Below are 23601 nucleotides of genomic sequence, written 5' to 3'. Positions count from 1 at the left end.
AAAAATTAAACATAGGAATGTTCCTGAGCTATTAGGGTAGTTTTTGGAGACCGAGGTTCCTTTGTTGGGTTATGATATCATTGTTGGGATATATTAAATAAATTTAATGAAATTAAATGTGAGGGTGTAAGTTAAGAATTTGAAAGATGAAAAGTTAATGAATTAATGGAGAAGGTCATAAAGTTAGAAAAGTGAAAAGGTGGAAAATAAACGGTAGAATTCAATGTTTGTCCTATCTTGAGTAGTGTAAAAAAGTATTTTTTTCCCATTTTGAACACAAAAAAATTGAGAGTTGTTTTAATTTCTTATTTTCTCTCTAGTTTTTTAAGGTTTTTTTTTTTTTTTTTTTTTTTGTTTGTTTGTTGGAGTTAAGACTTAATTCAGTTCGTTAGAATAGAAATGTGGTGTTTCTATTGCTTTTCATCTGTTGTTGTATCTTGGGAATCAAACGCTATTCAAATCCTTGTGCAATCCAGTAAAAAAGGCGAATATGTTTTAAGGAAATTATGTGTTACACAAGCCTCGACATTCATCCTAAAGTTGTATTCTTTATCGGATCTCTTCCTATCATTTTGAAAAATTTTTTACACGTGATCATGTTATTGGTATTGTTAATTTTATTGTATTATTATTTTAATTTATTAACATTTAGTTATATTATTTTTATATTTAATATATTTATTATTCGTGGTTACTAATATAATAATTGATTATTTAATAACAATCATATTCCCAATGGCACTCTTTCCGAATATGTTCATGATCCAAAAGAATAGTTTCTTGCACTCACATGGGATATGCGCTTAAGAATTGTCACAAAATTTGTAGACGCTCTTTTTTACTTGCACTCGACACCTTCCATGCCCATCTACTATCAAGACTTCAAGTCTGCAAATACACTCTTAGATGATAAGTATAGAGCAAAGGTAGCAGATTTTGGGAATTCAAAATCCATAGATTGATCAAACTCATGCGACCACAAAAGTAGTTAAGGGGACGTTGGATACATGGACTCAAAGTATTTTCAATCAAAGCAATTCACAGAAAAAAGTGGTGTTTATAGCTTCCAGGTAGTACTCATTGAGCTTTCGACCGAACAAAAACCAGTACATTAGGTGGAAGTTTGGTGCAAAAGTTTGTTGACTAAATCTAGTAGAATCATTTGCATGATGTTTTCTCATACTTGTAATTTAACACGTGTTTACCTTAATTAATGGAGATTGTTGTTGTGGTTAGCTTTCTGTAATACCTTATTTATAATCTTTCACTGTAAAATATATATGTTCTACTAAGTTTGATAGATATGGATCCTCAAATTTCATTGTGAAATACTTGCAGCTGCAGCTGTCTTGAAATCTATATAGGCAGTTCTTTTACTCCTTGAGATTATACCATGCAAGACAGTTTTTACCAGATTGCGCTAAAAGTTTGTCTCCATTTTCAGTTATTGCTAATGGATTCAGATTTTCAAGAAGCCACTTACCAAACTCCAGTAGCTTTAACCAATGCAATTTCTGCCATGAATTTCCACATAACTCAAGTAAATCTCCTCGCAAATACATAGCCTCCCTTTCACGTTCTCTAGATGAATATGTTCTGCTTCACTCCTCGGACATGGTGCAATTCTAAATTCTTCAACCCTGTGATCGAAAGCAACCACTGACCATTCTAATTTTTCGCCATTAAACGTGTACATTGACCAGTGTGATGCTCCCTCCACTTACGAAGCAACTCCCTCTCTGATCTCCATACAGATATTCGTCGTAAGGGAAATCTTGAACCCTTCTCCATGAATTGGACTTTGAACTGTAAACATGGACTTCACTCGCAATAGGGTTACGTTGGAAGCCATCGTTTGAGTTGAAGAGTCGAAAGATTTTCACAATCTTGTACTCGTTATTCACATTCTCATGGCCAAATCCAGAGTAAGCCACCCGTTTACAGCCATAAAATAATTTCTCAAATCCTGCAGGTGCAGCTGGTAAATATTTCCACATCATTGTAAATGGGTTCCATAACTTAAGATTAAAATGAAAACTTGACAAGTTGCGAAGACGAAGCAGCCCGTTGCATGAACCCAATATATCATAATCGGATTTTAATGTGAATAGAACCTGATTATCAAAATCTGCCGAGTAACCGCAGAGATTGGAGTTGGTGCCGGCGGCGAGGATGAGATGAGATGAAGGCGGCTGGCTTTAATGGATTGTTGTAGATGCCTGTCAATGAAATCTTGGCTATCGATCAGAGCACGCCATGATTTTGATACACATCGACAAAGAAGAAGGGATTTGATGGGTAGTTTCACAAGGATTTGTGCTAATAATTCTTCAAACAGCTGTGACATTTTAGAGTACTGAAATTTGCCTACAATCTCAAAGAATAAGATAAAATGAGGAGAAGAATAAATAAAAACTCAAAGAATAAGATAAATGTTTAATTACCTATAGTTATTTACATGAAAATAAAATGGAATGTAAAGAAGGATATAAACTTAATTATAATAATAAAAAAATGAAAAAACTTGATTATGAAAATTATAATTATTCAAAAAATCTCAAATTATTAAGTGTTTGAATTTTTTGAGTTTCAACTTGATAACTTGAGCTAAGAACGTGGGTAGTCCAAATTATGTATAAAGGTTAAACTCAAACTCTAACACAGCGATGTGGGAGAATCATAATCTTTTTTCAACTTTTCTTATGGTGGGCATTAGTTTTCTGTTGAAATCATTTTCAAAACACTTTCCTGATGGATTCATTCAATTTCTGAGATGATGGTTATACTTAGAAGCTCGTCTTAATCAGAATAATTTCGCTAATCACTTGGGATAGTTAGCTACAATTTTTCTGCGGATTTCTGGAAATCTATTTCATGTAGCTTGGCAGCAAGTTTCAGATGAACCATTATCTTAAACGAGTGCAATTTATACCAAGACTCTCCCTTTCCATACTCTTTCATCACCCATACATTAACACAGTTCACATCAGTCTTCTCGCTAATGCATAGCCTCCCTCCCAAATTCTCTACATTTTGAAGTTATTCTAATGATTTAGTATTGGTGTCGTTTCTTTGAAGACTGCAGCCAATACTACCCCTACTGGCTCGTCTTCAACATACTTTTTTAATTTGAAAAAAATATTTATTATATACTTTTATAATTACTAAAACTTATTATATAACATTTTCTTTTTTCATTTCACATGTACCATGTAAATCTATTCATATAAAAATAAAGAAAATTGAAAAAAAACTTTAATAATGACCTCATAACTTCTATTTGAAGTTGATTATTTATAATGAATTTATACATTTAATCTATCATAATGTGTTAATTTGTTTTTTTATTTAATAAGTTTTTTCATATCGTCGGAATTTAATACACTACATTAATGTTAGAAATTTACCTTGACATCCAAAGAGAAGATAAGGATTTTCCTTTGAAGTCCCGATTGCATTTACAATGAAGAACCATAGAAGAGTTGCCAGGGAAGAGGTAAAGTTTGTACTGGATTTGAGTGGGACACCCACGATGGGACCCATCTGTATACAATATTAATTGGCAGTTACCACACACAACTTCCCTAATCAATCATATGTAAGTTGAAGGGAAGTTTGAAGAAAAAATTACAATACACAAACATTGTTCTCTCTTCCTTTTTCATAAATCAGTGAACAATATTCTCTGATTGCATTCTAACAATACGTGTGATTTAAAGAACTAATTGGGTATTTATAAGAGATATTTATACAATATTTAACTATTATTACAGTTCATTTATCATAATGTGATTGCAATAATGATTTTTGATATGATCTTGGGTTTGAATTAGGATAAATGTTATTCTTAATTTACTAACAGTTTGCATAAAGTTCACAGCTAGATTTGAACCTATATCTTGATTTTTATATTATACAAACAAATAAAACGTTGAACTGGATATCCCTTAGTCCAAACCCATAGGAATGTGTGACATGTTCATAACATCTTGAGCTGCGTTCTGAAACCTGAACTGGATCGACCGATCGGGTTTTGAAAAAAACTCTGGTTCAACAAATAATAGAACTTGGATTTAGCAATGGATCACTTCGGTCCGCTGTAACAGTGTCAGACCACCGATCCAACTAGCCCGGATGAAAAACCGGTCCACTAAAAAAGCCTTAAATCAAATCTAATTCCATTCTATTTTCTCCTTCATTCATGAATCTATGTTCTTCTTCTGTCTTCGAGCTGCATTTTCATTGTTCACTAGGCTTTCTTCTTCTTCACCACCCCTTCTCTCATTGTTGCCTCCCACCTCCTCCCTGTCGTCCCCATCCTCACCGTTTTGGCCACCCCTTATATGTATTCAATCCACCTTCTTCTAACCCCATTATTTACATCCATCACCATCCTAACCAATGTGGAGATATGTGGGTTTTTTGGTTTAGTTGTGTTTCATTTGGCTTGGTTTTGGAGATATGTGGGGAAGGGAAGTGAAGGGGTGGTTGGGTTTTGGAGATATATTGTAGATATGTGGTTTTGTTTTTTGGTGAGAAAAAGGAAATAAGGGGAGGGGAGGGGGTGGTCAAGGCCATCTCAAGAACATTTTGTAACCCTAGGCGAGAGTTACTTTGGGGGTCTTCTAATAATATAAGCATATATTAAAAAAATTATTTCAAATTTATTTTTCTTGTCTTTTGTGATGCAAAATCACTAGGAGAGGTGGATGGCAACTGGTGAGCTAATGGGGTCAGGTTGGTAAGGGGTTTTGGAGAGTAGATGCTGGAGAAACGATGGGTGGTGAAATAGGTGATTTCCAGTGCCAAGATTGACCGGAAAAGGCTTGAGAAGTTGCAACCCAAAAGGTAGCGGTGGCCGGCGATTGGAGGAGTAAACAGATGAGGTATGATAGGGGTTTTGGTGAGAGGGTTGAAGGGAGGAAGATGGTGGTGTTAGGGAAGGCCAACAACGCCGAGTGCATGCCGAAAAGGTCGAAAATGGTTGTCACGTACAATTGAGTTGGGTTGCTAGATTCGTCAAAAATCAGCCAAATCGAGGGCTATCAAGGCTGGGAAAACACTTAGGAAATGATAGTGATGTTTTTGATCGATTTTGGTGAGAAAATCAAACAGAATTAGCTCCAAACGGCCAACTACGAAAGAAGGGTAGAGATGATTTATGTGAATGTCGAATTTTGTGATTGAGACATGTAAATGACCGTTTTAGCCTTTCATTATTAAAAGAAATTCAATATGTTAATTTAGAGGTATAAATTGGAATATATGAAACTAGAGGTACAAACTTGCCATTTTGTCAAACTTTGGGTGAGAATAGATGTAAAAAGTTTATAATAAATTTGAGCTTTTTTGGCTCTTTTTTTTTGGGCCCCTTAGGCCGGCCTGGACAAGAAATTATGCACTATTTTTATTTTTGTAATATATTAAAAAAATTGTAAAAAATTTGGGCCCTTTTTGGCCCTATTTGTGGGGACCCTAAGCAGGCGCCTCACCTGCTTACCCTTTGGGCCAGTCGTTGGGGTGGTGATGGTGAGGGACGTGGTTGTGAAGAATGGAAAAAATGATAACGGTGAGAGGGATAAGGATAATGGATGAAAAAAAGAAAAAAAAATAATGGGGAGGGATAAGGATGATGTCATCATGCTGATGTCACCAGTCTGACCACCTAAACTGTGACCTAACCACCTGACGGAGTCACCCCACGGTTCAGATTTTAAAACCTAGATCTTGAGCATTCTCTAAGTTGGTTTCAAACCAATTTTGGTCTACCAGAAAGGCGTATAGGCATTCATCCCTCCGATGTTCAACAATAAACTTCACAAAGGCATTAAATACCCTGAGAGAAGAAGGAATAGGAGTTTGGCAACACTCGACGCCACAACACCTATTTTCTCGTTTTTGTTCTCATCGTCACAAAGAGAAAAACTCCCACCAAGAATTGAATCGAAAGAGTTGCTCATACAGGTGATGTTGTTGCAACCTAAGGTGGCGAATCTGTTGCATTCTCTCCACAACAATTTCTTGCAGTGTGGTTGGATATGTCACTTCTCTCCACAATAATAACACTCCTTATTATCGTAATCTCTGACTTTTGAATTATCACCTCACTTTTGAGTCCTCCCTCAATTAAAACCTTCTATAACTAATAAATCTCCTCTAAGTGATGAGTTCTCTGATCCCATAATCTTTTCATTCTCATGCAACAAGGCAGTCACATCATCTAATTTTAAAGTAGATCTCCTACCAACAAAGTTTGAACTAAAGGTCTTTAATATTTAGGCAAAGATGACAACAATGTTAATGCCTTTTCTTCATCCTTTAACTCATTAGAAATAGCTAATAATTGAGATACTAGCCTATTAAATTCATTTAAATGATCATGGAGACTCATACCTTCATCCATTTTTAGAGAGTACAAATCCATCTTCAAACATAGTCTATTAGTCAACAATTTCGATGAATAAATACCCTTCAATTTTTCCCACAAGCCCTTTGGTGTAGACTCAGCGAGCACGCTGTTCTTTATCTTTGGAGCTAAAGCCAATCTGATTGTATTGACAGCTCTCCTCTGAATTTTATTCCGTTCTCTATTAGACATCTTCTCTGATGTAGTCTCTTCTAATGCCTAATCAAGTCCTTGTTGTAACAAAAGGTCTTGTATTGTACTTTGCCATCACATAAAATTAATTTTACCATCAAATAAAAGAACCTTAAATTTAGACATACCTCCAGAAAATTGAGATGCCTGACAGTCGTTGATCCACTCTTAAATCTGGCTTTCTCTAGAGCTTGCTGTCTCCCAGAATACGAACCGTGGGCTCTAATACCACTTGTTGAAAAAAGATTCCAACAGCTGAAACGCAAAATTAAAGCAAGCAACTAAAAATAAAGAAAACCAAAACACAAGAATTTTAAAGTGGTTTGACCCAATCAATTTAGTCTATGTTTACTATTCACTCAAATAATCCACGAAGCAAAAGCTTACAACTGTGCACTTTTTAGAAGAGAAAAATTACAAACTCCTTACACTATCCCAAAAAGCCCATCTAGACCCTTAATAATAGCTATAATGACTGTCTTTTGGTTTCTATCTTACACTTTTTGAGAAACTTTAAAAGTTCAATCTACTAGTCTATTTAAAGAGGAGAGTCTCTTGCAAATCCCTTTTCCAGGCAATATGAGATTCAGGGCACTATCCCAACAATAACAACCCTTTCCAATTCCAAATGGAAATGGAATGGTAACGTTTCCACATATGGATGGATAATTACGCTTTGCTAATGCTGGTGCTTGTGTCCTCAAGATCATTGGCCATGATAGAAAGATTATCCGAAATAGAAAATGTAGAATCATTCTTCACTCTCTCAAACCTTCTTTTTCTATTGACTTCAAGTATGCAAAATGAGGACGTCCCTCATAGAATTTTACAGAAACCACGAAGATAATTCCTTGCATATCTTCTTAGAAACCATGGTGACGTTTCGTCTCCCTCGTGCACAGCTCATCATCATCCCGTCAAAACCACGGCAAACCATCACCGCAAATCACGCGAAATGCCGTGACTCTTCACCTTCCACCACCGCGACTCTTCGCATTCTAGGCCAGATTTCGCCGTTTTCTGACGATGTTTGGCTCCCCAGGACCTGATCTTCATTCCTCACGGCCAGATCTAGCACTTCCAAGCTTCAGCCGCCACAAAAACCGCCGGAATCCACCAAATCGCTACCGCGACTCTTCATCTTCCAATCAAGATCTTGCTCATTTTCGGCCACTTTTCACCTCCCCAGGACCTGATCTGAACTCCCCATCACCAAAGCTTTCCATCGGTACCTTCGAATCCTATTTCCGCCACCATTTTCCAGAAGACCGATCGGAAAATTAACGTTTTCCGGTGAGCGCGGCTATCCGTTGGTCGTTTTCGCCCCTTCTTTGCATCATATTGCTGTCGATTACCTCTTCTCCGCCATGATCAGCTTCATTTCCACCGTTTCAGCCTCCGTCATCACCACCATGAGCGGCTGAGTTCCCAGTTGTCTGTTACGGTGTAGGCGAGATCGAGATTGACTCCATTGATCTCCTCATCAGCTCTCGACTAGTTGGATGAGCCCGAATGTTGGACATTTGGTTAAGTTTCTTGTATTCAGATTATATTTTGTTATAACTACTCAAAGAAAGAATCAACCAACAAAAGCAACAAATCAAGATCAAGAATCATACACAAGACCAACAGATTTACCGTGGTTCACTTGCTCTAAGATTGAGCAAGCTACGTCCACGTTGAACTCGAGAATCACACGAGCCCGCTGCACTAATACTGTCAAGTTTACAGATTACACAATCAGCAACACAAGTCACTCAAAACCCCTTCTTCAACCCGTAACCAAACCCTAGAGATTACACCCTTCGAATCCCTAAATACAGTGTATACTATACACCCAGAATGACCTGACCAGTCACTCAACACTCAAGTTACAGGCAACACTCAACCCAAACTGTAGAAACCCTAAAGGCTTAACAATGGTGTTTAACGAAGAAGAGAGAGTATTCGAAAACGAAAATGAATCGCTCTAATAAACTGCCAAAATAATTCTGCTTTTATATGGGTAAAATTAGGGTTGAATTTCATCCGTTGGATCTCCTTTTTCATCAACGCTCAGGATTGGTTCTGTCAATATGAGCAAAGTGACGTCGTTCCACTTAAGTGTCAAAACGGTAGCGTTTCAAGCCATCATCCAACATATTTGTTTTCGTTTCAGTTTGTTTGCGATGCTTTAGTATTACCGAGTTTTAACTCTTGTACTTGAGTTATGCTTCCTGGTTAATTTAATTAATGTGCATGATGCATTATTCATTTTCACATGCTCCATATATTAATTTTTTGGATACATTAATTTCGTTAGTAATGGACAAGTTTAGCTTCTACGTACGTAGGATGACAACTTAGCATGATATTAAAGCTAAAAGTCTAAATTCTAATTCTCACGGTAAACTAGATAAAAGAAAAATGAAAAAAAAAAAAAAATCCAAATTTCATATGAGGGTGTGAAGGGGCCTAAATACATGGATTGATCAATGATTTATGAATTTGAAGGATTTAGATAAGGCCGCTGACCATTTTAATGTGAATCGAATTGTTGGGGAAGGAGGCCAAAGTACTGTTTACAAAAGGAACGTTGTCAGATGGAAGAATTGCTGCTGTAAAAAGTCTAAAATAGTTGATGATGATGATGATGGAAAGCTTCCTGAATTCATTAATGAGGTTTGTGATTCTCTCAAAAATCAAACATAGAAATGTTGTTGGGCTATTAGGATTATTTCTTAGAGTTCTAACACAACAGTAAGAGGAATTTTGAATAAATGGGAACATAGTTTTTTATTGTTTGTTTCACTGGTTAACATTTGACTTCAAAACTTAATACATTAAACTGCATTAATAAATCTTCATATAAAAATATTTTGTATTTATTTTATTTGTTTGATTGATCAAAATTTCAAAACATAGTTTGAATGTTTAAAGAAATTCTAGATATGTATTATCATTTGATATATATTATCAGAAGAGCTTTCAAGCTTTTTTCACCCAAAAGCTCTTTACACAAAAAGGTTTAATAAAAAATACTCTCAAAATTAAATATACAATGAAATTATCATTTATCCATTAATTCTAGAACTTTATTTTATACTTAATTCCAAAAAAAAAATTGTAACAAAAATATATCTCATTCATAATATCAAGTCCTATTCACTAAAACAAACAGGAAGATAATTTTTTAAGATAAAAGAAAAAGAATGAATACACAAAAGATGGCAAGTCTTGAACGATTATTGAAATTAAGTGGTATCATAATACAACATAAGGCTTCAGCTAAGTTATTAATTAAGAAGATGACATCTAATTCGTTATTTAATTAATTAAAAGTCATGGGAATAAAACATCTTTTAAGCACCAAACAAAAGTTAACTTTAATTTTATTTTTTACAGCTGAAAGTTGATTGCTTTATCAACATTAAAATATATTTAATTAATTCTGTTTAAGTCATATGATCATCTGCCATTTAGTAATTAACCGTTCCATTTTAATCCCAAAAGTAATTTAATTAGATTAATATGAAAGCAACATGCATATATATCTAATATAATCTATAGTTTTATCCTTACTATCAAAGTAAACGTCTTTTTCCCACCCAAATAATAGTTTAATGACACTTTTTCATCCATAGATTTTTAAAATATCACTTTATTACCTAAATTTATATTTTAACAACGAATTGAGAGCAAATTCGATGCAAACCGTTAGGGGTTTTAAAGAGGAGATGCTGATGAGTCTTTTGGTAAAGGAATGTTAGATTTTGGTAGTTGGAATTTATCAGAATTTGACTTAGGAGGGATAGTTCTGTAAAATCTAATCGCTCGATTGTCGGCTATTGGCGAGGTCGATGGGAATAAGATTTGAGAGGTTTTGGTTAGTGATGATCGAAGAAGAGAATGGTAGTTGTATGTGGTTGTAATGATACTGAAATCAAACGGAATATAAATTTGAATAATAAAATGATATTTTAAAAGTTCTTGGTTAGAAAAGTATTATTAAACCATTATTTGGGTGGAAAAAGGTCGTTTACTCTTATTATTATCCATTAAAATAAGAACGTGTTAATTATTTGGGATAATTAAGATTAACCAACTAATATATTTCTTTTAATTAATGGGATTACTTAAGCATGATGAGTTACCTAGATATGAACGCAAATAAAACTTTTCAACGACTACCAGAAAAGGTTGATCCCAGATACTACTGTTTGATCATTGTTTGGTTCAATAATTGAGTGTTACAGTTCGCTGTTTCAGTTGTCTTTACTCTTTTAGCTTCAGTTCCAATGGCAGATTCTCTGATGTTCTTCTCAATATTCCCATATATTAGTTTTTCATACCTAAATTTATTTTCCTGAAACGAAGGAAATATCAAATCCATGTTCAATCTCATAACTCCATGAACGTTTATTCTGCTCTCTTATTGGACCTGGTCTTCAGTGTCTTATCTCAATCTTTGTTCATGAAATCTCGTAACAAATATTCATGGAGGATTTGAGGTTGAGGGATAAGTCAGCACAAAGTAGTGGAAGAGTTTTTTTGTTTTGAGAAATTTAGAGAGATGGAGTTTCAAGAAGCGTTGATGAGGTTGATGGTTCACAAGAAGAGTTCAGAGTCGACGGAGACGACGAGAAGTCCCAGACACAGATGGAAGATTTCCTTCTACAGATCATCTTCATCGATTACTGCAAAAACTCAACAGCAAGAGCCGAAGAAAATGTTGCAGACTCCGAAAGAGTTTCTTTGTCCCATTTCAGGCTCTTTAATGGCGGACCCGGTTATAGTTTCTTCTGGTCACACCTTTGAACGAGCCTGTGTTCATGCTTGTAAGACTCTAGGCTTTACACCAGCTTTAGTCGACGGTACCGCACCAGATTTCTCCACTGTCATCCCTAACCTCGCGCTCAAGTCTACCATTCTCAACTGGTGTGAGAAAAATTCTGTAAGTCCCCCAAAACCTATTGATATTTTATCTGCAGATAAGCTTGTTTGTACATTAATGGCGACTACCCATAAAAAGGAAGAAAATGAAGAGAAAGAGTTGATTCGAGGACTTAAAGAAAACCCTTCACTGAATTTCAGTCACGCTGTCACTGACTTAACTCGTCGTCCCGGAAAATTCTTCGCTATTTCATCAGAGGTTTCCGTGCCAACCACCGCCACCGTGCCAACAACTCCGCCTCTACAACTCGCAACTCGGCCGAGTTGCTACTCTTCAGCCTCCTCGTCCGAACTGGAAACCTCAACCCCTCACCCACAACCCAATTCAGAAGAAGAGTTCGTCGCAAAACTCAAAAGCCAACAAGTTCATGAACTCGAAGAAGCTGTAATTTCATTAAGAAAGATCACAAGAACGAGAGAAGACAGTAGAGCAACTCTCTGCACAACACGTTTACTCTCAGCCCTACGATCTTTGATCATCTCCAGATACACCAACATTCAAGTGAACTCAGTTGCAGCATTAGTGAACTTATCGTTGGAGAAAGCCAACAAAGTGAAGATCGTACGTTCAGGAATCGTTCCGCCGTTGATTGAAGTGTTGAAGGGAGGATCTCTGGAGGCTCAGGAGCACGCTTGCGGCGCAATCTTCAGTTTATCCCTCGACGATAACAACAAAACTGCCATTGGAGTCCTCGGAGCTCTGCCGCCTCTTTTACACTTGTTACGTTCGGAGAGTGAGCGGACTCGGCACGACTCGGCCTTGGCTTTGTACCATCTTTCACTCGTCAGAAGTAACAGAACAAAATTGGTTAAACTCGGGTCGGTTAATGTCTTACTGGGCATGGTGAAGTCCGGTCAGATGGTGGGTCGGGTTTTGATCATACTGGGAAACTTGGCGGCGTGCCCTGACGGGCGGGTAGCGTTGTTGGATTCGGGTGGGGTCGAGTGCATGTCGGATATGTTGAGAGATTATAGTGAGTTGAATGAGTCAACTCGGACGAGTTGTGTGAATGTGTTGTACGGACTGAGCCACGGTGGTTTGAGGTTCAGGGGGCTGGCGAAGGTGGGGGGCATGGCGGAGACGCTGCGGACGGTGGAGAGAGGAGGCAACCAGCAAGCGAGGGAGAAGGCGAGGAGGATATTGGAGATGATGAAAGGGAGAGGGGACGAGGAGGAGGAGGAGGAGGATATGGATTGGCAGGAACTGCTTGAGTCAGGGCTAACGAGTCGGACTCGGTTTGGGCCGAGTACGGGAAGGAGTGAGTCAATAGTGAACTCGTCCGAGTTTTGAGTAGAGTGTATTATTGACTTTATTATTCTTTGGTTGTTTGAGTTGTAATTTTGGGTTTGAATTGTAATTAAATCTCTTTTTTTTTTTTTTTAAGAGAAAAATATAAAGAGATAGTCTTTGTAAAATAAAAGAACAAGAATAAAGTGCCATTTGTAAGTAGCTGTAGCATATGGGTTTAATGGTTGTAAAATAATTACTTTTGAAGAAAAAGTGATTCTGCAACTTCATTTTATACTTGCTTTTTTTTGTAAAGACAACTCAAACGAAATAGAGATGTCAAAAATCTCATATATAGATTAAATTATAATATCTTGAATATTCATCTAAACCTTATTTATAAATTATTTATTAAAAATAAATAAAAAGAAAAAAGAAAATCTCAAAGAATAAGATAAATGTTTAATTACCTATAATTATCTACATGAAAATAAAATGGAACGTGAAGAAGGATATAAACTTAATTATGATAATATGTTTATGATAAATAACGTGTAATAAATATCCAATATTATATTTTCCGTTTCAAAAAAATTATAATAATTACAAAAAGCTCAAATTATTAAAAAGGGTTTGGGTTTTTTGATTTTCAACTTATCAATTTGAGTCAAATAGAGCTATAGTTCAAATTATATATAAAGCTTTAACAAAGTCTATAAAGGACCGATGTGGGAGTGTTTCAACTTATCTTATGGTGAGCATTAGTTTTCTGTTGAAATCATTTTCAATATACTTCCCTTTCACCTGCTTAGTGAAGGATTCATTTACTATGATTATACTTAGAAGCGTCTTTATCAGATTAGTTTTGCTTCTCATTTTGGATAGTTTAGCAACAATTTTTCTGCGGATTTCTGGAAATCTATTTCATGTAGCTTGTCAGCAAGTTTCAGATGAACCAAATGGTAATAACACTGAAATCTTCAAGCCCACTTAACAAAAACCAAACTTCAATGAGTCCTACAGCCAATGGCCGAAAGAGAAAAAACTGTCATGTCTAAAGCTCCCATGTTACCAGAACCCACCATTTAAATCCCCTATGGAGAAACAAGACTCTTATAACACTTGTCAACGTAAACATTGTTTAAAATTGGACCTTTTGATTGATGCATTAGAAAACGAAGGAGGAAGTTGAAGTCCAGTACGGTAACTTCTCGTAGTACTAAATTAACTTGATAGAGTTTGTCTCCATTCTTGGATAATGCCAAATTTCCATAATGAAGAAACCAACAATCTTCCATTAGCTTAAACAAGTGCAATTTATACCTAGACCAATTTATACCTAGACTCTCCCTTTCCATACTCTTTCATTACCCATACATTAACACAGTTCACATCAGTCTTCTCGCTAATGCATAGCCTCACTCCCAAATTCTCTACATTTTGAAGTTATTCTAATGATTTAGTATTGGTGTCGTTTCTGTGAAGACTGCGGCCAATACTACCCCTGTTGGCTCGTCTTCAACGTACTTTTTTAATTTGAAAAAAAATATTTATTATATACTTTTATAATTACTAAAACTTATTATATAACATTTTATTTTTTCATTTCACACGTACCATGTAAATCTATTCATATAAAAATAAAGAAAATTGAAAAAAAAAACAAAACAAACTTTAACAATGACCTCATAACTTCTATTTGAAGTAGATTATTTATAATGAATTTATACATTTAATCTATCCTAATGTGTTAATTTGTTTTTTTTATTTAATAAGTTTTTTCATATCGTCGTAATTTAATACCCTACATTAATGTTAGAAATTTACCTTGACATCCAAAGAGAAGATAAGGATTTCCTTTGAAGTCCCGATTGCATTTACGATGAAGTACCATAGAAGAGTTGCCAGGGAAGAGGTAAAGTTTGTACTGGATATGGGTGGGACACCCATGATGGGATCCACCGGCATACAATATTAATTAGTAGTAATAATGTTATATTTATTCACGATCTTACTAACCATCTTATTAATCTTTGTAAATATAACACATAGTACGAGTACTATATATAATTTTAATAAAGGTGAATAAAGTGGTTAGTAAGTTCGTGAGTAAGCATAACATTATTCTAATTGGCAATTGCCACACACAACTTCCCTAATCAATCATACGTAAGTTGAAGGGAAGTTTAAAGAAAAAATTACAATACACAAACATCATTCTCTCTTCCTTTTTCATAAATAAGTGAACAATGGTCTCCAATTGCATTCTAATAATACATGTGATTTGAAGAATCTATGAGAGGTATTTATGCTGTGATTAATTATTATTACAGTTCGTTTATCATAATGTGATTGCAATAATGACTTTTGATATGATCTTGGGATTGAATTAGGATAAATGTTATTCTTAATTTACTAACAGTTTGTATAAACTTCACAACTAGATTTGAACTTATATCTTGATTTTTTATATTTTACAAACAAATAAAATGTGGAACTGGATATCCCCTAGTCCAAACCCATAGGAATGTGTGACATGTTCATAACATCTTGAGCTGCGTTCTGAAATCTGAACTGGATTGGCCGGTCAGGTTTCAGATATAACTCTGGTTCAACAAATAATAAAACTCAGATTCAGCAGTGGACCATTTTGGACCGCCGTAACAATGTCAGACCACCGATCCAACCAGCCCGGTCCACTAAAAAAGCCCTAAATCAAATCTAATTTCATTCTTTTTTCTCCTTCATTCATGAATCTATGTTCTTCTTCTGTCTTTGAGCTACATTTTCGTTGTTCACCAGGCTTTATTCTTGTCTTTATTTCTTCTTCATCACCCCTTCCCTCATTGTATTATACTTTGCCATCACATAAAATTAATTTTACCATCAAATAAAAGAACCTCAAATTTAGACATACCTCCAAGAAATTGAGATGCTTGACAGTTGTCGATCTACTCTTAAATCTGGCTTCCTCTAAAGCTTGCCATCTCCCAGAATACGAACCGTGGACTCTAATACCACTTGTTGAAAAAAGATTCCCACAACAGAAACACAAAATTAAAACAAGCAACTAAAAATAAAGAAAACCAAAACACAAGAATTTTAAAGTGGTTTGATCCAATCAATTTAGCCTACGTCCACTATTCACTCAAATAATCCACGAAGCAAAATCTAACAACTGTGCAATTTTTAGAAGAGAAAATTGCAAACTTCTTACACTATCCCAAAAACCCCAACTAGACCCTTAATAATAGCCCACAATGACTATCTTTTGATATCTCTCTTACACTTTTTGAGATACTTTAAAAACACAGTCTACTATTCTATTTAAATAGGAGAGTCCCTTGCAACTCCCTTTTCCAAGCAATATGAGATTCAGGGCACTATCCCAACAATAACAACCCTTTCCACTTCCAAATGGAAATGGAATGGTAACGTTTCCACATATGGATGGATAATTAGGCTTTGCTAATGCTGGTGCTTGTGTCCTCAAGATCATTGGCCATGATAGAAAGATTATCCGAAACAGAAAATGTAGAATCATTCTTAACTCTCTCAAACCTTCTTGCTCTATTGACTTCAAATATGCAAAACGAGGTCGTCCCTCATAGAAATTTACAGAAACCGCGATGATAATTCCTTGCATATCTTCTTAGATTCCATCTCTGTGATATTCCACCACAACCACATATTCCACATATTTCATCTCTGTGATCTAAGACTTAACTGATTAAAATATCCAAGTATCATATGAGGGTGTGAAGGGGCCTAAATACATGGATTGATCAACGATTTATGAATTCGAAGGATTTAGATAAGGCCACTGACCATTTTAATGTGAATTTAATTGTTGGGGAAGGAGGCCAAAGTACTGTGGAACGTTGTCAGATGGAAGAATTGTGGCGTAAAAGTATAAAATAGTTGATGATGGAAAGCTTCATGAATTCATTAATGAGGTTTGTGATTCTCTCAAAAATCAAACATAGAAATGTTGTTGGGCTATTAGGATCATTTCTTAGAGTTCTAACAGAACAGTAAGAGGAATTTTGAAAAAATGGGAACATAGTTTTTTATTATTTGTTTAGCTGGTTAACACTTGGCTTCAAAACTTAATTAAGTTAATAGGTAAGAATTCAGCATTAATATTTATGTTTACTAAAACTTTCACTTCTATTTTGACAAACCAATGCTCGAGGAGTTTGTTAAGTAGGGTAACCCAATCTTCAATTTTTCATGTTTGAAGGAAAAAAGAAAAATTAAGGCATGATAATTGACCTTTTAATACTTAAACTGCATTAATAAATCTTCATATAAAAATATTTTGCATTTATTTATTTGTTGATTGATCATTTTTTTTTTTTTCAATTCAAACATAAGGATCCGCTTGGTTATTATTTTGGATATGATTTTTGAAATAGTATTGATAGATAGAGTTGGATGATATTACGAGGTAAAATTTAAAAATTAACAAAAAACCCATAGTTTGCTAATTTAACTAAACACCCCAATATAATTTTTTTGTAAAATGACAAAAACACCCCCACCCACCCGCAGTGCCAGATTCCGGCCACCACCGTAAAGCCTGGTCAGAATCTGGCGTTATGGTGTAGATTGGTAGGATCTAGCCGATCGTGCTCGATCTAGCCTTTTTTTATTAGTCCATCACGGATTGGTCGGAAAAGGCCAATCTGGCGCGTCAGTGACGCCAAAGATATGACCGTTGTGGATGGTCATGATGGCGAGGAGTTAGCCGTCAACGACGGCCAAATCTGGCCTTTACCAGGAAAGGTCAATCGACAAATTACCGGTCAATTCCGTCGTTTGTAAGCCGTTGTGATATATTTCGGCCACCACTGACGGTTGTTTGGCTAGAATCTGACAACTATGGGTGGGTGGGGTGTTTTTGTTAATTTATAAATTTTTTTGTTGGGGGTGTTTTTGTCAATTAACAACTTAGGGAATTCAAAAAGTTTTTTAATTTAGGATAGAGTTTGAAATAAGGAAACAAGTGCATTTGTATTTGGAATAGGGATAGAATATGATAAATAATAACCAAACGGACAATGTTTAAATCAAGAGCTTTCAAGCTTTTTTCACCAAAAGCTCTTTACCCAAAAAGGTTTAATAAAAATACTCTCAATTTAAATATACAATGAATTATCATTTATCCATTAATTCTAGAACTTTATTTTTATACTTATTCTAAAAGAAAAAAAAAAATTGCAACAAAAATATATCTCATTCATAATATCAAGTCCTATTCACTAAACATACAGGAATATACTTTTTTAGATAAAAGAAAAAGAATGAATACACAAAAGATGGCAAGTCTTGAACGATTATTGAAATTAGTGGTATCATATACAACACAAGGCCTAATTGTTTCACAACATGAAGAAAGTATAATAGGCACTGCAATACACAAATTTACATATTATGGTGTCCTAGCTAGTTAATAGTGGATGAACGTCTACCGATGATGAACCTACACTTTCAAAGTAGATGTGAAGAAAAACCAACTCCCAACCCTCAAATCTTTCGGTGTTGTCATACTTAATCTCTTGATAAGTTTGCTGCATACCATCATCTTTTTGTGATGCTTAACTCCTTCCAACTCAACCGCAACTTCTTTTTGCCATGCTTGAATTCCTTCCAACTCCATCGATACTTCTTTCATTGTAGGTCTTTTCTTCCCTTTTAGGTTTAAACATCTTTTCGCAAGTTTAGCAACTGCAACGATCTCCTCTTTCCTGCCTTGGCTTAGTACTTGTGCATCTATAATATTATTAGACAGTTCTGCTCCACACAAGTAATGAAATATGCAATCAAACTTCCGCGTTCTTCTGATCTCATTGACGATGTTGGCTTCTGTCCGGTCAAAGCTCAACAAGAACTACTCCAAAACTATAAACATCACTTTTATCTGTGAATTGACTTGATTGAAAAAACTCTGGGTCCAGTACCCAAAATTTCCCTGTACGTTTGTTGTCACATGAGTTTGATCCATAGAAATTGATTTAGAAGTCCCAAAATCTGCTACTTTTGCTTTGAACTTTTTCATCCAATAGAATATTGGTAGATTTTATGTCTCGATGATAAATTGGTAAGGAAGCTGCCGATGCAAAAAAAACAGCTCCTGCAACTTCTACTGCAATTCGCAAACGCATACCCCATGTGAGTGAAAGTTCTTCATTTTGATGATAAATATTGAAAAAGGGTTCCCTTAGGGATGAATTCGTAGACTAATAAAGGAACCTCAGTCTCCAAACACATCCCAATAGTTTAACCACATTTCTATGGTTGATTTGGAAAGAATGGCAACCTCGTTAACGAATTCATGACCTTCCTTCATCAACTACCTTAAACTTCTTTACACAACTATTCTTCCATCTGATAACATTCCTTTATATACCGTGCCTTGACCTCCCTCACCAGTTCTATTCACATTAAATGGTCCGTGGCCTTCTCTAATTCTTTTGAGTGAACAGTTTGCTACTATCAACATTGTCATTCTGATGAGTTAAGTGTTTTTGTAAAAGTAAACCACCATTCTGTTTGAAAAACTTCTGTTTAAGCTTGCCAACCTTCCTTTTCTCTATTATATCATAACCACCATGCCCCCAAAGTGAAAAAACGCTTCCAAGGCCTGTGCCAAAACCTGCGCACAATTCATTTCAATGAGAAGTGATAAATTGTTTTTGACTAGACCTGGAAAAAGGGCTAATATACCCCGGGTCCCACGGGCACCCGAGTTTTAACGGGTATGGGTTATGTATTTAAGACCCGTGGAATATTAGCTGTACCCGGCGCACCCGTTATTTTCTCGGTGATACCGACGGTGCCCCTCAAATAAAAAACAAAACAATCGAGGGTAGTTGAAGTCTGAAGAAAGAAATCAACATTTCTTTAAATCTCAACAAAAAACAATATATCAACAAAGAAAAACCACAAATCAACATTCATACAACAAATAACTCACAAATCAACAGAGAAGGCATGATCAAGCCGTGAAGTGGTTGCCGTTTCGCGCGGCAGCCTTCCACGGCGCCAACACATGCTTACCCTCACCGGTGGTGGCAATGGAGATTATAGATCTATATATATTTAGTTTATAAAGACAAAGGGAAAATGAAAAATGGACACACAAGAACAAAACTTAAATCTTTTTTCAGTAGGAAGAAGAAAGAAGAAACAAAGAAGAATTGGAAGGGTGAAGATTGAAGAAGAAGAACTATGAATAAGTGGGGAGGGAGAAAAGACGAGAAGAATTGGAGAGAGGAGAAGAAGAAGACCAACCGAAGAATAAGAAAAAGTGAAGAGGAGAAAAGACCAGAAGAATTGAGAGAGACAGAAGAAGAAGACAAGATGACAGAGAATATGTGGATATGAAAATAATAACAAATAGTGAGAAAAAAAACTTAAAAGAAAAAAAGACTGGATACTGGTGATGCATTTTCTTACCCGTTCACATTTTTCCCGTTAGACTCATATATGTTGTTATCCAACTTGAATCAGTCCAACCCACCCGTTTGACAGGTCTAAATTTATAACATGAAAGAATAATTAAGCATACCTAACGCCACCATGTTAATCTTAGCTCTTTTGCTGGGTAATGTGAAACAACGATATGTTCCATCTAAGTTTTCGCAAAACAAATTCCCACACGTTTTGTTGGAACTGCATTCACAATATCTGTCATTTACCAAATGCCTTTAGAATTAATACATAAAGCATAAAGGTAGGATAATATAAAATTCAAGTGGAAAAAATGAGTAATGATTTAAAATTCTAACTTAGGACCAAAATTCAATAAATAAATATAAATAATCGTGAAATGAAACACTTGACCCAAATTCTATCCTATTGAAATAATAAATAAGACCAGCTTTTTTAAGTAATAATCAATTATTAATATTACATCTTGTATGTTTATATATAATCTCTTTTTATTATCTAATTTATTTTTAATTTAAAGTCATTAATCATCTTAAAACACATCAGTTTGTATATAAGCCATTATCCTAAATAAATAGAAGCATTTATTCATTTAAATTATCAAAAATAATGGGTTAAATTTCCTATATAGTTTTGGGATTAAATAACTAGATTGATGTTAGAAGTTTACCTCGACATCCTTTGAGAAGATAAGGATTTCCTTCGTAGCCCTCTTCGCAGTTACATGACCCACTGAAGCAGAGTACTAGAAGAGTTCGCAATAGAAGAGTAAGCTTGCATCAATTTGACAACGAGATTTTGGATTGTATCCCTTCTGTTTATGTGTTGCAAGCAAATAAACGATGATTGAATATCCCCCAGTCCAATACCACAGGAACGTGTGTCCTTTTTTTAACATTTTGAGGATTCTTTAAGCTGATTTCAAACCAATTTTGGTCACCAAAAAGGCATACCTGCATCCAGTATTGATCTCCCCACTGTCTTCATCATTAAAGGTCTCTATAGTTGTGTTAATACTTGAGAGATGAAGGAATTTTGGTTTGGCAACAGTTTATGCCGTAACAAACCATTCTCTCCGGTTTTTGGTCTTCTTCTCACAAGTAGAAAGGCACCCACCAACAATCGAAAATTCAGAGACTCCCATATAGGCAATGCTGTTGCAACCTAAGGCGGTGAATCTGTTGCTTCTTGAGAGAAGACAAAAGGGCTTTCAGCTAGCAAGTTACCATGTGAAAGTAGGCGGATCAAGTTCGTCAGAAGACTCGAACAAGATCTTAATACTGGATGATTTACTCGCATGGTACCTTTTAGAGAAATTTTAAGCCCCTCCAACTGGATTCTTTTGATGAATGGCTTATGACTAGAGTTGCAGTCTATGGCAAACCATCATCAATGTAACAACCCTTTCCAATGCCAAATGGAAATGGAATGGTAACGTTTCCACATTGGATCGACACCAGGCTTTACTAATGCTTGTGCTTGTGTCCTCGAGATCATTGGCCATGATAGAAAGATGATCTGAAACAGCAACTGCAGAATCATTCTTCAGTGTCTCACACCCTTCTTCCTCTATTTTCTGATCAACTATTGGCTTCACCTTCTTCCTCTATTTTGATTCTTACCTATTGACTTCGAGGATATAAAACGAGGTCGTCCTTGTTACAATTATAAATTAAAGAAAAGGATGATAATTCCCTGTATCTTCTTAGATTCCATCTTTATGATATTTCTGTCCAAGTTCCTAGAACCACAACCACATACTCGACCAGCTGCATACTTGACTGATTAATTAGTCTATGTGTGGGTCTGCTCTCGCAGGACAACCGGATCAAAAGGAAATAATAGACTTGGGTTGACTTGGAAAATAATCTGTAATCCTACAGCTAACAAAACCAAACTTCAATTGTCCTACAGCTAATGGCCGAAAGAGAAAACTGTCATGTCTAAAGCTCCCATGTTACCAGAGCCCACCATTTAAATCCCCTATGGAGAAGCAAGACTCTCATAACACTTGTCATACCTGGAAACTAACTACTAATCTTTTGCTTCCTCCTTCAACTTCAGGTCATGCCATTGAAGACATCATGATTTAATTGAACTAAGAGTTTGTAGTACTAATTAGGGCTCTCAGCTATGCAATCAAGTAATCAGTGAGCAACACATCTTATCAAGCAATAGAATCAAATTAAATAAAGCATGAACTAAACAGAAAACAATTGACACAGGGGATTTATAGTGGTTCGCTAAGGAAGCCTACATCCACTCTTCAAGGCACACCATAGGATATTTCATTAATCAAGAGAACCAAAGGTTACAAGAGTACAATCAAAGAATACCAAGAAAGAACACACCCGTTTCAGCCCTCTCTCTACACCCTTTGTATTCGCACAAAATGGTCAGAAATTTATACCATCAAGACCCCATTGATCATCTTCTAGCGTCCTCTAAGATCTGCAGTTTGTTAGAGCAGCACTAGAATCTTCTGTCGTAGGGCTGGAGAAAACCGGAAAGAAAAGGGGTGAGCTGTGAGTTTGTTGCAACGAAATGAGATGCGTGTGCTGTAGGTAGGGCACTTATCTTTGATATCCAAAACGACACCGCATCAGCTTAAACTTAAATCCATTTCCTTTGACTGAAGTTGACTCCTCCGTGGTAGTTTCAAGCCACACATCAGCACAATTCTCCACCTTGGCTTGTAAATTGACACCCTAAGTGGCCTTGCAAAACTGAATTATGCTTGAACATGTAATGGCTCATACAGAGCCTATGTTTGTCTGCAGTGACTAGTTTGGTGAGCATGTCTATAGGGTTGTGAGTGCCTTTTATCTTCTCAACCTTGACTTCTCCTTTTTCAATCAATTCTCTGATGAAATGCATTCTTACATTTATGTGTTTTGTCCTCTCGTGGAAGACTTGGTTCTTGGACAGATATATTGCACTCTGACTGTCACTTTTGATCTCCACAATTTTCTGTTCCAGCTCCAGTTCATTCACAAAACCCTTGAGCATACTGCTTCCTTTGATGTTCTGTCAAGGCTACATATTCAGATTCTATTGATGAGAGAGTAACCATATGCTGAAGCTTTGATTTCCAGCTAATCACTTTTCCCCACAGTGTAAAACAAATCCTGAAGTGGACTTTCTCTTATCAAAGTCCCCTGCATAATCAGCATCAACATAACCTCTAATGCAATATTTTTCTTCCTTGTTCTTACTAAAAACTATGCCCACAGATTTTGATCCTTGTAAGTATCTCAAATCATTTAAGTGCAGACCAATGGAGTCTTCTCGGATTACTCATGAATCTACTTACTAAACTCACAGTATGCCAAATCTGGCCTGGTGCAAACCATTAGGTATTAGACTGCCCAGAGCATTTGCATATGGA

The 23601-nt window shown here is 35.8% G+C and overlaps 2 protein-coding genes and 1 pseudogene across 4 annotated transcripts in view; 1 reads left to right on the top strand and 2 right to left on the bottom strand.

The window, feature by feature from the left end:
- Positions 1-23601, bottom strand: part of LOC116133074 (wall-associated receptor kinase-like 22) — a 70813-nt gene that overhangs the window by 7931 nt on the left and 39281 nt on the right. Inside the window, exons 1-2 of one of the 3 annotated variants that reach the window (XM_031418740.1) lie at positions 20884-20915; positions 20332-20435 (exon numbers count right to left, since the gene is read on the bottom strand). The exons of the other annotated variants lie outside the window; for them this stretch is intronic. Of the exons in view, the coding sequence (XP_031274600.1) occupies positions 20332-20435; positions 20884-20891 (112 nt within the window). The 5' untranslated portion in view covers positions 20892-20915. Of the gene's footprint in view, positions 1-20331; positions 20436-20883; positions 20916-23601 lie in introns of those variants that run through there. 3 annotated transcript variants of the gene reach the window in all.
- LOC116133075 (U-box domain-containing protein 40-like) lies at positions 10782-12999 on the top strand. The gene has a single exon (XM_031418741.1). It carries the CDS (start codon positions 11151-11153, stop codon positions 12819-12821), a length of 1671 nt encoding a protein of 556 aa, XP_031274601.1. The 5' UTR covers positions 10782-11150; the 3' UTR covers positions 12822-12999.
- Positions 18160-19756, bottom strand: LOC116133084 (annotated as a pseudogene).

The sequence above is a fragment of the Pistacia vera genome, unplaced genomic scaffold, assembly GCF_008641045.1.
Source record: "Pistacia vera cultivar Batoury unplaced genomic scaffold, PisVer_v2 Contig265, whole genome shotgun sequence".
NCBI classification, from domain to species: domain Eukaryota; kingdom Viridiplantae; phylum Streptophyta; class Magnoliopsida; order Sapindales; family Anacardiaceae; genus Pistacia; species Pistacia vera.
This window is presented reverse-complemented; position numbering and strand designations above follow the sequence as displayed.